Source organism: Oncorhynchus clarkii, unplaced genomic scaffold, assembly GCF_045791955.1.
Source record: "Oncorhynchus clarkii lewisi isolate Uvic-CL-2024 unplaced genomic scaffold, UVic_Ocla_1.0 unplaced_contig_4308_pilon_pilon, whole genome shotgun sequence".
NCBI classification, from domain to species: Eukaryota; Metazoa; Chordata; class Actinopteri; order Salmoniformes; family Salmonidae; genus Oncorhynchus; species Oncorhynchus clarkii.
Window position 1 is genome coordinate 40,001 of NW_027258768.1, and position 11,946 is coordinate 51,946.

The 11,946-nt window shown below is 46.3% G+C and overlaps 1 protein-coding gene across 1 annotated transcript in view; it reads left to right on the top strand.

Annotated features, from left to right (window-relative positions):
- The window catches only part of LOC139398519 (poly(rC)-binding protein 4-like), a 42,437-nt gene extending 30,813 nt beyond the window's left edge, over window positions 1-11,624 (top strand). The window contains exons 9-10 of the mRNA XM_071144466.1: window positions 9,608-9,777; window positions 11,162-11,624. Of these exons, the coding sequence (XP_071000567.1) occupies window positions 9,608-9,777; window positions 11,162-11,564 (573 nt within the window). The 3' untranslated portion in view covers window positions 11,565-11,624. The remainder of the gene's footprint in view (window positions 1-9,607; window positions 9,778-11,161) is intronic.
- Window positions 11,625-11,946: the final 322 nt, after the last annotated feature.

Sequence of the window (11,946 nt, forward strand, 5' to 3'; positions counted from 1 at the left end):
TCAGTCAGACACCTCATTCCGTCATCATCAGGCTATATACTTACACATGTACACATGGTTAAAGTGACTAAACATATTGTTATTCAGTAAGTCAGACACCTCACTGTTCTCTGCTTCAATGTTGCCTCTAACCCAATGAGCAAAACTGGTTGAGGTGTTATCATAATGATGTCATCTCTCTCTCTCACTCTCTTTCTCTCTCTCTCCTGTCTGTCCATCCATAAGTCTCAGCGGAGCTCTATGAGTTTTGAACTAAACCCAGTCATGATGTCTGACATGCTGAGAGGCTCTGTGCTGTCACAACACAGCAGTAAATAAGGCAACCAGAGACCTCCCCAGCTCAGCCGTCCCTACCCCAGCCTACCCCCTCCCCAGCTCAGCCGTTACTACCCAAGCCTACCCCCTCCCCAGCTCAGCCGCCCTACCCCAGCCTACCCCCTCCCCAGCTCAGCCATCACTACCCCAGCCTACCCCCTACCCAGCTCAGCCGTCCCTACCCCAGCCTACCCCCTCCCCAGCTCAGCCTTCCCACCCCAGCTCAGCCCCCAGCCTACCCCCTCCCCAGCTCAGCCCTCCCTACCCAAGCCTACCCCCTCCCCAGCTCAGCCGTCACTACCCCAGCCTACCCCCTCCCCAGCTCAGCCGTCCCTACCCCAGCCTACCCCGTCCCCAGCTCAGCCTTCCCACCCCAGCCTACCCAGCCTACCCCAGCGTACCCCCTCCCCAGCTCAGCCCACCCACGTCCCAGTTAATATATTGGCTGTGTCTGAAAATGTTACAAGCTATCAAGTCGTTGCTTCCTACATTCACGAAGCTCATTGAAGGAGGAAGTCAGAGGGAGGAACCTTGGATCCCCTTCTCCAATGAGCCTCAAAACAACAATGGAAACATGGACTTGACGGATGGTAATGTTTTCAGACATGGCCATTGCTTGGCATTCCGTCATTGTGTTTCTGTGGTCTTCCAATACAGAGGGCTTAAAAATGTATGGATAAAGTTGTCAAAGGTCGCTCTCTCTCTTCTCTCTCTCTTCTCTCTCTCTCTCTATCGCTCTGTCTCTATCTCTCTCTCTCTCTCTCTCTCTCTCTCTCTCTCTATCTCTCTCTCTCTCTCTTCTCTCTCTATCTCTCTCTTCTCTCTTCTATCTCTCTCTCTCTCTCTCTCTCTCTCTCTCTCTCTCTCTCTCTCTCTCTCTCTATCTCTCTCTTCTCTCTTCTATCTCTCTCTCTATCTCTTCTCTCTCTCTCTCTCTCTCTCTCTCTCTCTCTCTCTCTATCTCTCTATCTCTCTCTATATCTCTCTTCTCTCTTCTATCTCTCTCTCTATCTCTTCTCTCTCTCTCTCTCTCTCTCTCTCTCTCTCTCTCTTTCTCTATCAATTTAAGTCAATGGGCTTTATTGGCATTGGAAACATGTGTTAACATTGCCAAAGCAAGTGAGGTAGATAATATACAAAAGTGAAATAAACAATAAAAATGAACAGTAATCATTACACATACAGAAGTTTCAAAACAATAAAGACATTACAAATGTCATATTAATTATTTATATATACAGTGTTGTAACAATGTACAAATGGTTAAAGTACACAAGGGAAAATAAATAAGCATAAATATGGGTTGTATTTACAATGGTGTTTGTTCTTCACTGGTTGCCCTTTTCTCGTGGCAACAGGTCACAAATCTTGCTGATGTGATGGCACACTGTGGAATTTCCCCCAGTAAATATGGGAGTTTATCAAAATTGGATTTGTTTTCAAATTCCTTTTGGATCTGTGTAATCTGAGGGAAATATGTCTCTCTAATATGGTCATACATTGGGCAGGAGGTTAGGAAGTGCAGCTCAGTTTCCACCTCATTTTGCAGTGAGCACATAGCCTGTCTTCTCTTGAGAGCCATGTCTGCCTACGGCGGCCTTTCTCAATAGCAAGGATATGCTCACTGAGTCTGTCCATAGTCAACGCTTTCCATAAGTTTGGGTCAGTCACAGTGGTCAGGTATTCTGCCACTGTGTACTATCTGTTTAGGACCAAATAGCATTCTAGTTTGCTCTGTTTTTTTGTTAATTCTTTCCAATGTGTCAAGTAATTATCTTTTTGTTTTCTCATTATTTGGTTGGGTCTAATTGTGCTGCTGTCCTGGGGCTCTGTGGGGTGTGTTTGTGTTTGTGAACAGAGCCCCAGGACCAGCTTGCTTAGGGGACTCTTCTCCAGGTTAATCTCTCTGTAGGTGATGGCTTTGTTATGGAAGGTTTGGGAATCGCTTCCTTTTAGGTGGTTTTATGTTCCTTCTGATGGCATAGAATGCCCTTCTTGCCTTGTCTCTCAGATCATTCACAGCTTTGTGGAAGTTACCTGTGGCGCTGATGTTTAGGCCAAGGTATGTATAGTTTTTTGTGTGCTCTAGGGCAACAGTGTCTAGATGGAATTTTGTATTTGTGGTCCTGGTGACTGGACCTTTTTTGGAACACCATTATATTGGTCTTACTGAGATTTAACTTACTGTTAGGACCCAGGTCTGACAGAATCTGTGCAGAAGATCTAGGTGCTGCTGTAGGCCCTCCTTGGTTGGTGACAGAAGCACCAGATCATCAGCAAACAGTAGACATTTGACTTCGGATTCTAGTAGGGTGAGACCGGGTGCTGCCGACTTTTCTAGTGCCCGCGCCAATTCATTGATATATATGTAGAAGAGGGTGGGGCTTAAGCTGCATCCCTGTCTCACCCCACGACCCTGTGTGAAGAAATGTGTGTGTTTTTTGCCAATTTTAACCACACACTTGTTGTTTGTGTACATAGATTTTATAATGTCGTATGTTTTACCCCCAACACCACTTTCCATCAGTTTGTATAGCAGACCCTCATGCCAAATTGAGTCGAGGGCTTTTTTGAAATCAACAAAGCATGAGAAGACTTTGCCTTTGTTTTGGTTTGTTTGGTTGTCAATTAGGGTGTGTAGGGTGAATACATGGTCTGTTGTACGGTAATTTGGTAAAAAGCCAATTTGACTTTTGCTCAGTACATTGTTTTCGTTGAGGAAATGTACAAGTCTGCTATTAATGATAATGCAGAGGATTTTCCCAACATTACTATTGACGCATATTCCACGGTAGATCTTGGGGTCAAATTTGTCTGCACTCTCTCTCTCTCTCTCGCTCTCTCTCTCTCTCTCTCGCTCTCTCTCTCTCTCTCTCTCTCTCTCTCTCTCTTTTCTCTCTCTATCTCTCTCTCTTCTCTCTCTATCGCTCTCTCTCGCTCTCTCTCTCTATCTCTCTTTTCTCTCTATCTATCTCTCTCTATCTTCTTTCTCTCTCCCTCTCTTCTCTCTCTCTCTCTCTCTCTTTTCTCTCTCTATCTCTCTCTCTATCTCTCTTTCTCTCTCTGTCTCTCTCTCTCTCTTCTCTATCTCTCTCTCCCTCTCTCTCGCTCTCTCTCTTTCTCTCTTCTCTCTCTGTCTCTCTCTCTCTCTTCTCACTCTCTCTTTATCTCTATCTCTTATTTTTCTCTCTCTCTTCTTTCTCTTCTATCTCCCTCTCTTTTCTCTACCTATCTCTCCCAATCTCTCTTTCTCTCTCTCTCTTCTCTCTCTCACTTTTCTCCCTGAAGGAGAACAATAGGAAAAAGAGGGAGATGGTAGGGGGAAAGAGAGCGATAGAAGAGAGAGAGGGAGTAAGGCAGTCAAGAGAGAGGAGAGAGAGAGGGGGTAGAGAGAGAGAGTGGGCGAGATAGATAGCGGGAGAGAGAAAGAGAGAGGAAGGCAGTTGAGAGAGGGCAGAGATTGGGGGTAGAGAGAGAGACAGAGAGAGAAAGAGAGATAGAGGGAGAGAGAACAAGAGAGAGAGGGAGGAAGACAGTCTAGAAAGAGGGGAGAGAGGGGGTAGAGAGAGAGAGAGGAGAGAGAGAGAAGGGGTAGAGAGAGATAAAGAGAGTCAAAAGAGAGCAAGCTAGAGAGAGATAGAGGGAGAGAGAAAGAGAGAGAGTCTGGAGCACATCAACACAATAGCAGCCACAGAGAGGCAGAGAGGCACTAAGCCCGACAGGCACGCACTGCTGAAAACGGCCCAGAGGGGCTCTATCTGGGTGGGGGGGGTGTGTGTGTGTGTGTGTGTGTGTGTGTGTGTGTGTGTGTGTGTGTGTGTGTGTGTGTGTGTGTGTGTGTGTGTGTGTGTGTGTGTGTGTGTGTGTGTATGTGTGTGTGTGTGTGTGTGTGTGTGTGTGTGTGTGTGTGTGTGTGCAGGGTGGGCTGTGACGTCCTCCAGCTCACCAGTTCCACAAAACAAGCTTTTTTTTCTTCACATTACAGCTCCAGCAGGGAATCCACCCAAAAATAGCCCTGTTTCCACTGTGTCCACATCCATCTAACACCGTGCAGACAGTCCTGTGTTGTGTGTCAGACAGACTGAGAGATGGGAGGCTGGCCTGGCGTGGCTTCAGTCCTGTGTTGTGTGTCAGAGAGACTGAGAGATGGGAGGCTGGCCTGGCGTGGCTTCAGTCCTGTGTTGTGTGTCAGAGAGACTGAGAGATGGGAGGCTGGCCTGGCGTGGCTTCAGTCCTGTGTTGTGTGTCAGAGAGACTGAGAGATAGGAGGCTGGCCTGGCGTGGCTACAGTCCTGTGTTGTGTGTCAGAGAGACTGAGAGATGGGAGGCTGGCCTGGCGTGGCTACAGTCCTGTGCTGTGTGTCAGACAGACTGAGAGATGGGAGGCTGGCCTGGCGTGGCTACAGTCCTGTGTTGTGTGTCAGAGAGACTGAGAGATGGGAGGCTGGCCTGGCGTGGCTACAGTCCTGTGCTGTGTGTCAAACAGAGTGGTTCAGACCTGGCACTCATCTGTGGGCACTTAGCTTCGTCCCCCAAATAATCAGCAGTCCATTAATAGACTGCAGTGGGTGATGTAGGAAGGGAGGGGTAACAGTTCAGGCCCTGGGTGGTGAGAAAGGGAATGTTTTTGATATGGAGAGAGAGAGAGAGATGGGGAGAGAGAGATGGGAAGAGAGAGAGAGATGGGGAGAGAGAGAGAGATGGGGAGAGAGAGAGATGGGGAGAGAGAGAGATGGGGAGAGAGAGAGAGAGAGATGGGGAGAGAGAGATGGGGAGAGAGAGAGAGAGAGATGGGGAGAGAGAGATGGGGAGAGAGAGAGATTGGGAGAGAGAGAGAGAGAGAGAGAGAGTTGGGGAGAGAGAGAGATGGGGAGAGAGAGAGTTGGGGAGAGAGAGATGGGGAGGGGGAGAGAGAGAGTGAGAGAGATAGAAAGAGAGAGAGAGAGAGAGAGAGATGGGGAGAGAGTTTATGAGAGCAGAGGAGTGAGGGGGGAACTAAATGGGGTCATGGTTTGTCCATCAGACAGCATATCTACCTGTCAACACGTCCATGTTGGAGTCGCTTCATCACCTGTCCAGGCCTCAGACATGACAGGGGACTCGTCCCAAATGAAACCCTATTCCTTAGGAGACACAGGGCTGTCTCTTTATAACCTTTATCCTTACATTAGGGCCCCTCCATCACCTGTCTCCTTACATTAGGGCCCCTCCATCACCTGTCTTCTTAAATTAGGGCCCCTCCATCACCTGTCTCCTTACATTAGGGCCCCTCCATCACCTGTTTCCTGACATTAGGGCCCCTCCATCACCTGTCTCCTTACATTAGGGCTCCGCCATCACCTGTCTCCTTAAATTAGGGCCCCTCCATCACCTGTCTCCTTAAATTAGGGCCCCTCCATCACCTGTCTCCTTACATTAGGGCCCCTCCATCACCTTTATCCTTACATTAGGGCCCCTCCATCACCTGTCTCCTTACATTAGGGCCCCTCCATCACCTGTCTTCTTAAATTAGGGCCCCTCCATCACCTGTCTCCTTACATTAGGGCCCCTCCATCACCTGTTTCCTGACATTAGGACCCCTCCATCACCTGTCTCCTTACATTAGGGCTCCGCCTTCACCTGTCTCCTTAAATTAGGGCCCCTCCATCACCTGTCTCCTTAGATTAGGGCCCCTCCATCACCTGTCTCCTTACATTAGGGCCCCTCCATCACCTTTCTCCTTACATTAGGGCCCCTCCATCACCTGTCTCCTTACATCAGGGCCCCTCCATCACCTGTCTCCTTACATTAGGGCCCCTCCATCACCTGTCTCCTTACATTAAGGCCCCTCCATCACCTGTTTCCTGACATTAGGGCCCCTCCATCACCTGTCTCCTTACATTAGGGCCCCTCCATCACCAGTCTCCTTACATTAGGGCCCCTCCATCACCAGTCTCCTTAAATTAGGGCCCCTCCATCACCAGTCTCCTTACATTAGGGCCCCTCCATCACCAGTCTCCTTACATTAGGGCCCCTCCATCACCAGTCTCCTTACATTAGGACCTCTCAATCAAGTGCTTCAGGCCTGACACTGGAAAGGACTAGTCGGGAGAGGACTTGACTTGAAATAATTTTTGTAATACTGTATGTGGCCTTTACTGCCCGGTTAAATGGAACCAATAGAACAGATGCACTGGGCACAGATGTCAATTCAACATCTGGTCCATGTTGGTTCAACATCATTTCATCTAAATGTTGTGGAAACACTGTTAATTCAACCGGTCTAGAGAGACTAGATCCAAAAAGCTAAAAGTAGTATCTGAACCCAGGTATGATCCTGATCTCTGACACTGGGTTTTTCTGTCTGTGATGGATCCATTCTCCCTTATACATTATGTCTTATCCACTATTCATTCTCACTCATCCCTTATTTATTATTAATTATCCTTATCCATTATCTGTTATATCGTATCCTTAATTTATTACTCCTTATCCATAAACATTATCCATTCTCCCTCATCCATTATTTCTTATCCATTCTACCTTACCCATTATCTGTTTCCCATGATCACTTATCCATCATAAAGAGAAAGTTACAGAGGCATAAATATCATACCAATCCCCAAAATGCTAACCTCCCCTGTTATTGTAATGGTGAGAGGTTAGCATGTCTTGGAGGTATGATATAAAATGCTAACCTCCCCTGTTATTGTAATGGTGAGAGGTCAGCATGTCTTGGAGGTATGATATAAAATGCTAACCTACTCTGTTATTGTAATGGTGAGAGGTTAGCATGTCTTGGGGGTATGATATAAAATGCTAACCTCCCCTGTTATTGTAATGGTGAGAGGTTAGCATGTCTTGGAGGTATTGATATAAAATGCTAACCTCCCCTGTTATTGTAATGGTGAGAGGTCAGCATGTCTTGAGGGTATGATATTTGTAAGTTTGTAACTTTCCCATTCATCATTATTCAGGATTCATTCAGGACTATCTGTAACCATGTTAGCATCCACATTCAGTGTTTAGAAACATATTATATTCTAATTTACAATAAAAGTGACTCCAAAATGACACAATACATTATTTACCAGTCATTACTATTGGGCACAAACTAATCTGAAACCAAAACCAAAAGAAACAGCACAGCCATTCAACAAGTTTGTCACGAGCTCAATGTAATTATTGCGTGCTAGGAATATGGGACCAAATACTTAACTTATTACTACTTTAATTCACGTATAAGTGAATTTGTTCCAATACTTGTAGTATCTTAAATGGGGGGGGGTATGTACAGAAAGTGCTGTAATTACTAAAACGGTTTACCAAATATGGATGAAAATACTCTCAAAATAAAACTGACAGTCTGCACTTTAACTTCATAGTCATTGTATCATTTCAAAAACAAAGTGCTGGAGAACAGAGACAAAAACAAACCAAAATGTGTCATTGTCCCAATACTTTGAAACAAAGTGATGAGTCCAGACAAAAACGTAGTGCAAAAACAGTCTGATAGTCCGTTTAGCTACACTATATATACAAAAGTATGTGGACACACATTCAAATTAGTGATGATGGAAAACCACAGCCAAACCCGTTGCTGACATGTAGTATAAAATTGATCACACAGCCATGCAATCTCCATAGACAAACATTGGCAGTAGAATGGGCCTTACTGAAGAGATGCGACTTTCAACATGGCAACGTCATAGGATGTCACCTTGAAAACAAGTCAGTTCGTCAAATGTCTGCCTTGCTAGAGCTGCCCCGGTCAACTGTAAGTACTGTGAAGTGGAAACGGATCTAGGATCAATAACGGCTCAGTGGTAGGCCACACAAGCTCACAAAACGGGTAGCACGTAAACATCGTCTGTCCTCGGCTGCCTCACTCACTACCGAGTTCCAAACTGCCTCTGGTGGTAACGTCAGCACAATAACTGTTCATCGGGAGCTTCATGAAATGGGTTTCCATGGCCGAGCAGCCGCACACAAGCCTAAGATCACCATGCATAATGCCAAGCGTCAGCTGGAGTGGTGTAAAGCTCGCCGCCATTGGACTGGAGGAGTGGAAACGCGTTCTCTGGAGAGATGAATCACACTTCACCATCTGGCAGTCCGACAGATGAATCTGGGTTTGGCGGATGCCAGGAAAACGCTACCTGTCCCAATGCATAGTGCCAACTGTAAAGTTTGGTGGAGGAGGAATAATGGTCTGGGGCTGTTTATCATGATTCGGGGCCCTTAGGTCCAGTGAAGGGAAATCTTAACACTACAGCTACAATGACATTCTAGATGATTCTGTGCTTCCAACTTTGTAGCAGCAGTTTGTGGGACGCCCTTTCCTGTTTCAGCATGACAACGTCCCCGCACAAAGCGTCCATACATGAATGGTTTGTTGAGATCGGCGTCGAAGAACTTGACTGGCCTGCATATAGCCCTGACCTCAAACCCATCGAACACCTTTGGGATGAATTGGAACGCCGACTGCGAGCCAGGCCTAATCGCCCAACATCAGTGTCCGACCTCACTAATGCTCTTGTGGCTGAATGGAAGCAAGTCCCCGCGGCAATGTTCCATCATCTAGTGTAAAGCCTTCCCAGAAGAGTGGAGGCTGTTATAGCAGCAATGTTCCAACATCTAGTGGAAAGTCTGACCCCTGATTTGGGATGTTATTGGCTTTTCTACTAGTAGATGAGTTAGGCTCTGAGACACAAGCGATGCGCTTCGAGCGAGTGTATGTTTGTTTATAAAACTCAAGACAATGTTGTTTTTTCCCCCCAAGATGCACAAACCTTTATATATTTATATTGAATGTATATTTTATCCTGGGAAGTCACATTGAAGTCACATTGAAGTCACATTGAAGTGACATTGAAGTCACATTGAAGTCACATTGAAGTCACATTGAAGTCACATTGCGATTCACATCTCTGTTTTTTAAGTGAGCCCCGGACATTTAGTATTATCAACAGTAAATTCCTTCCCCGTGGTTATTGTGATCTGATTGTTATGGTCACCTTCACGTTCCTCCTTTAACTCGTTAGCCCCATCATCGGGCGTCAGGGCACCAAGATTAACACACACAAACACACTCACTCACTCACTCACTCACACACACACACACACACACACACACACACACACACACACACACACACACACACACACACACACACACACACACACAGACACACAGACACACACACACACACACACACACACACTCACACTCACACTTACACTCACACACACACACACACACACACACACCTCTCCCCTTTCGTCTTAACGAGACCCGTCTTTCTGCCCCAAGCTCATCGGCTCCATCATCGGGCGTCAGGGCACCAAGATCAATGAGATCCGCCAGGTGTCAGGGGCTCAGATAAAGATCGGTAGCCAGCTGGACAGCACCAGTGATAGAGCCGTCACCATCACAGGGACACCCATCTCTATCAACCTGGCCCAATACCTCATCACCTCCTGGTAAGACAAAGTTCTGGTCCTCTGTAGCTCAGTTGGTAGAGCTTCTAACACCATGGTTTCGTCAAATGTATGTACTCATGACTGTAAATCCCTTTGGATTAACGTGTCCCCTGAATGGCATATACTGCATTATGATTTGTATTGTTATATATTAACTCTGGCCCCACTCAGGGTTTACCTGGGCTGTGTTCAGTAAGGCACAAAACAGAAGAAAATGTTCCAATATGTTTTGCAACGGAAAATGAACATAGACCTTTCTTATTGGACAAGTCCAGGTAGTCCCTCCTTGTTTCAGTCCGTTTTCTCCGGTTCAGTGCCTAATGAACATGACCCTCGTCAAGCCCTACTCATGATCCCAGGGGGACATTTCACTGCTTCAAAGACAGTCTTAACTTGTATCTACCTCCACAGATGACAGATTTGTTTAATCTTGTTATAACATAACGTTGACACATTCATTTTCAACAGCTCGTACTATAAGAAAACTAGCAACACATTTTGAAGTGTGTACTAAAACTGCTGATTATAAAATCAAGTCTTTTATCTTGTGACCATTATTCATGTTGTGTGACTGCTCTCGGAAGGACCTCTCCCTTCCAATCAGAAGAGATGTCAGACTACATCGTTCGCTCTCTGTGGCCAAGTGTTGTATCAGACAGTTGAAAGTGACTGAATTTTGAACATACCCCATTTCTACAAAGAACAAAGATTTGACTGTGTAGCCAGATGGACATTCCAATCATTAATTCTACCCTAAAAAACACACTGTATTACACGCTGCATTGGACATTATACACGGTATATGACACTGTATTACACGCTGCATACACATTGTAGTATTATTACAGACAATACAAATACAATATGAAATATATATATGTATTTATATATCTATATTAGATATTGACAAATACAATATGTATCTTTGATCCTTTACAGAATAAGGAAAATCCTAATGAACTTTGAACTTATTTGTGTTTCCCTTACCCAAGCCCTTACCCAAGCCATCACCCTGACTTATAGCACCCACTCCTTCCATGAGAGCCAGAAAGATCCCCCCCCCCCCCCCCCCTAAAATAATCTGTTACAACCTCCAGAAAAACACACCTCTTTTATCATTTAGATTTTTAATCTCCTTTTGATTTGATTTCTTTAATTTCACTCAATTTCTCTTTTTTTTAACATGTCTTTTATTTCTTTAACCTTCTAATCCTTTTCCATCCGTTACTCCCTCCTTCCCCCTTCCCTTGTCCTTCCCTCCACCCTCCTTCCCTCCTTCCCTTGTCCTTCCCTCCACCCTCCTTCCCTCCTTCCCTCCCTACACCTCCAACCCCCCCCCCTCTTCCTCCACCTCCTATCCTCCTCCTCCTATCACCTTGTGCAGTTTAGAGACCGCCAAATCCACCGCCCAGTCTTCCTCCATGTCGAACCCTGCTGACCTCACCATGGCCTACAGCCAACCGCCCTCACCAGCCCAGTCTTCAGCTGTGGCTGCTGCCACCCTGGCTGCCATGGGCTGCCCTGGCATGTCCCACCCCCACCCCCACGCTGCAGTCCCCATGATGGGCACCCACCCCTATGGGGCCCTCCCCCTCTCCAGCCTCCTTGGAATGCAATCCATGAAATCCATCCAATCTGTACCCTTCCTGGCTTTATCCAACCCTGCCGCCAATGCAGCCGCCGCCGCTGGGGCCCATGCCCAGGCCCAGATCTCCTACACAGCGAAGATCTCCTCGGCCAATGGGATCGGGAAGAAACCGGAGAGACAGAAGTTTGCGCCATACTGATGACGTCCTTCTCCATCCCGCCATCACTCCATCCTTCTCTCCAGCTCTCACTTCCGTCCCTGAGACAAGAAAGAAGGGGAAGAATGGAAGGAAGGTCTGTTGTTTTGTTGTTGTTATATTCCTCCATTCTCTTCTCTCTTCTAGTTGTGTAGTACATTCTAGAGACTTTAGCCCTTACCTTCAATACACTAAGAGGAACTTTGGATTAGTTCGTATAGAAAGCTATATTTATGTTGTCAGGCCAAGGAAGCCTATCAAGCCATAGTCTGTATCTCAAATGGAACCCATCTCAAATGGAACCCATCTCAAATGGAACCCATCTCAGATGGAACCCATCTCAGATGGAACCCATCTCAGATGGAACCCAACTCAAATGGAACCC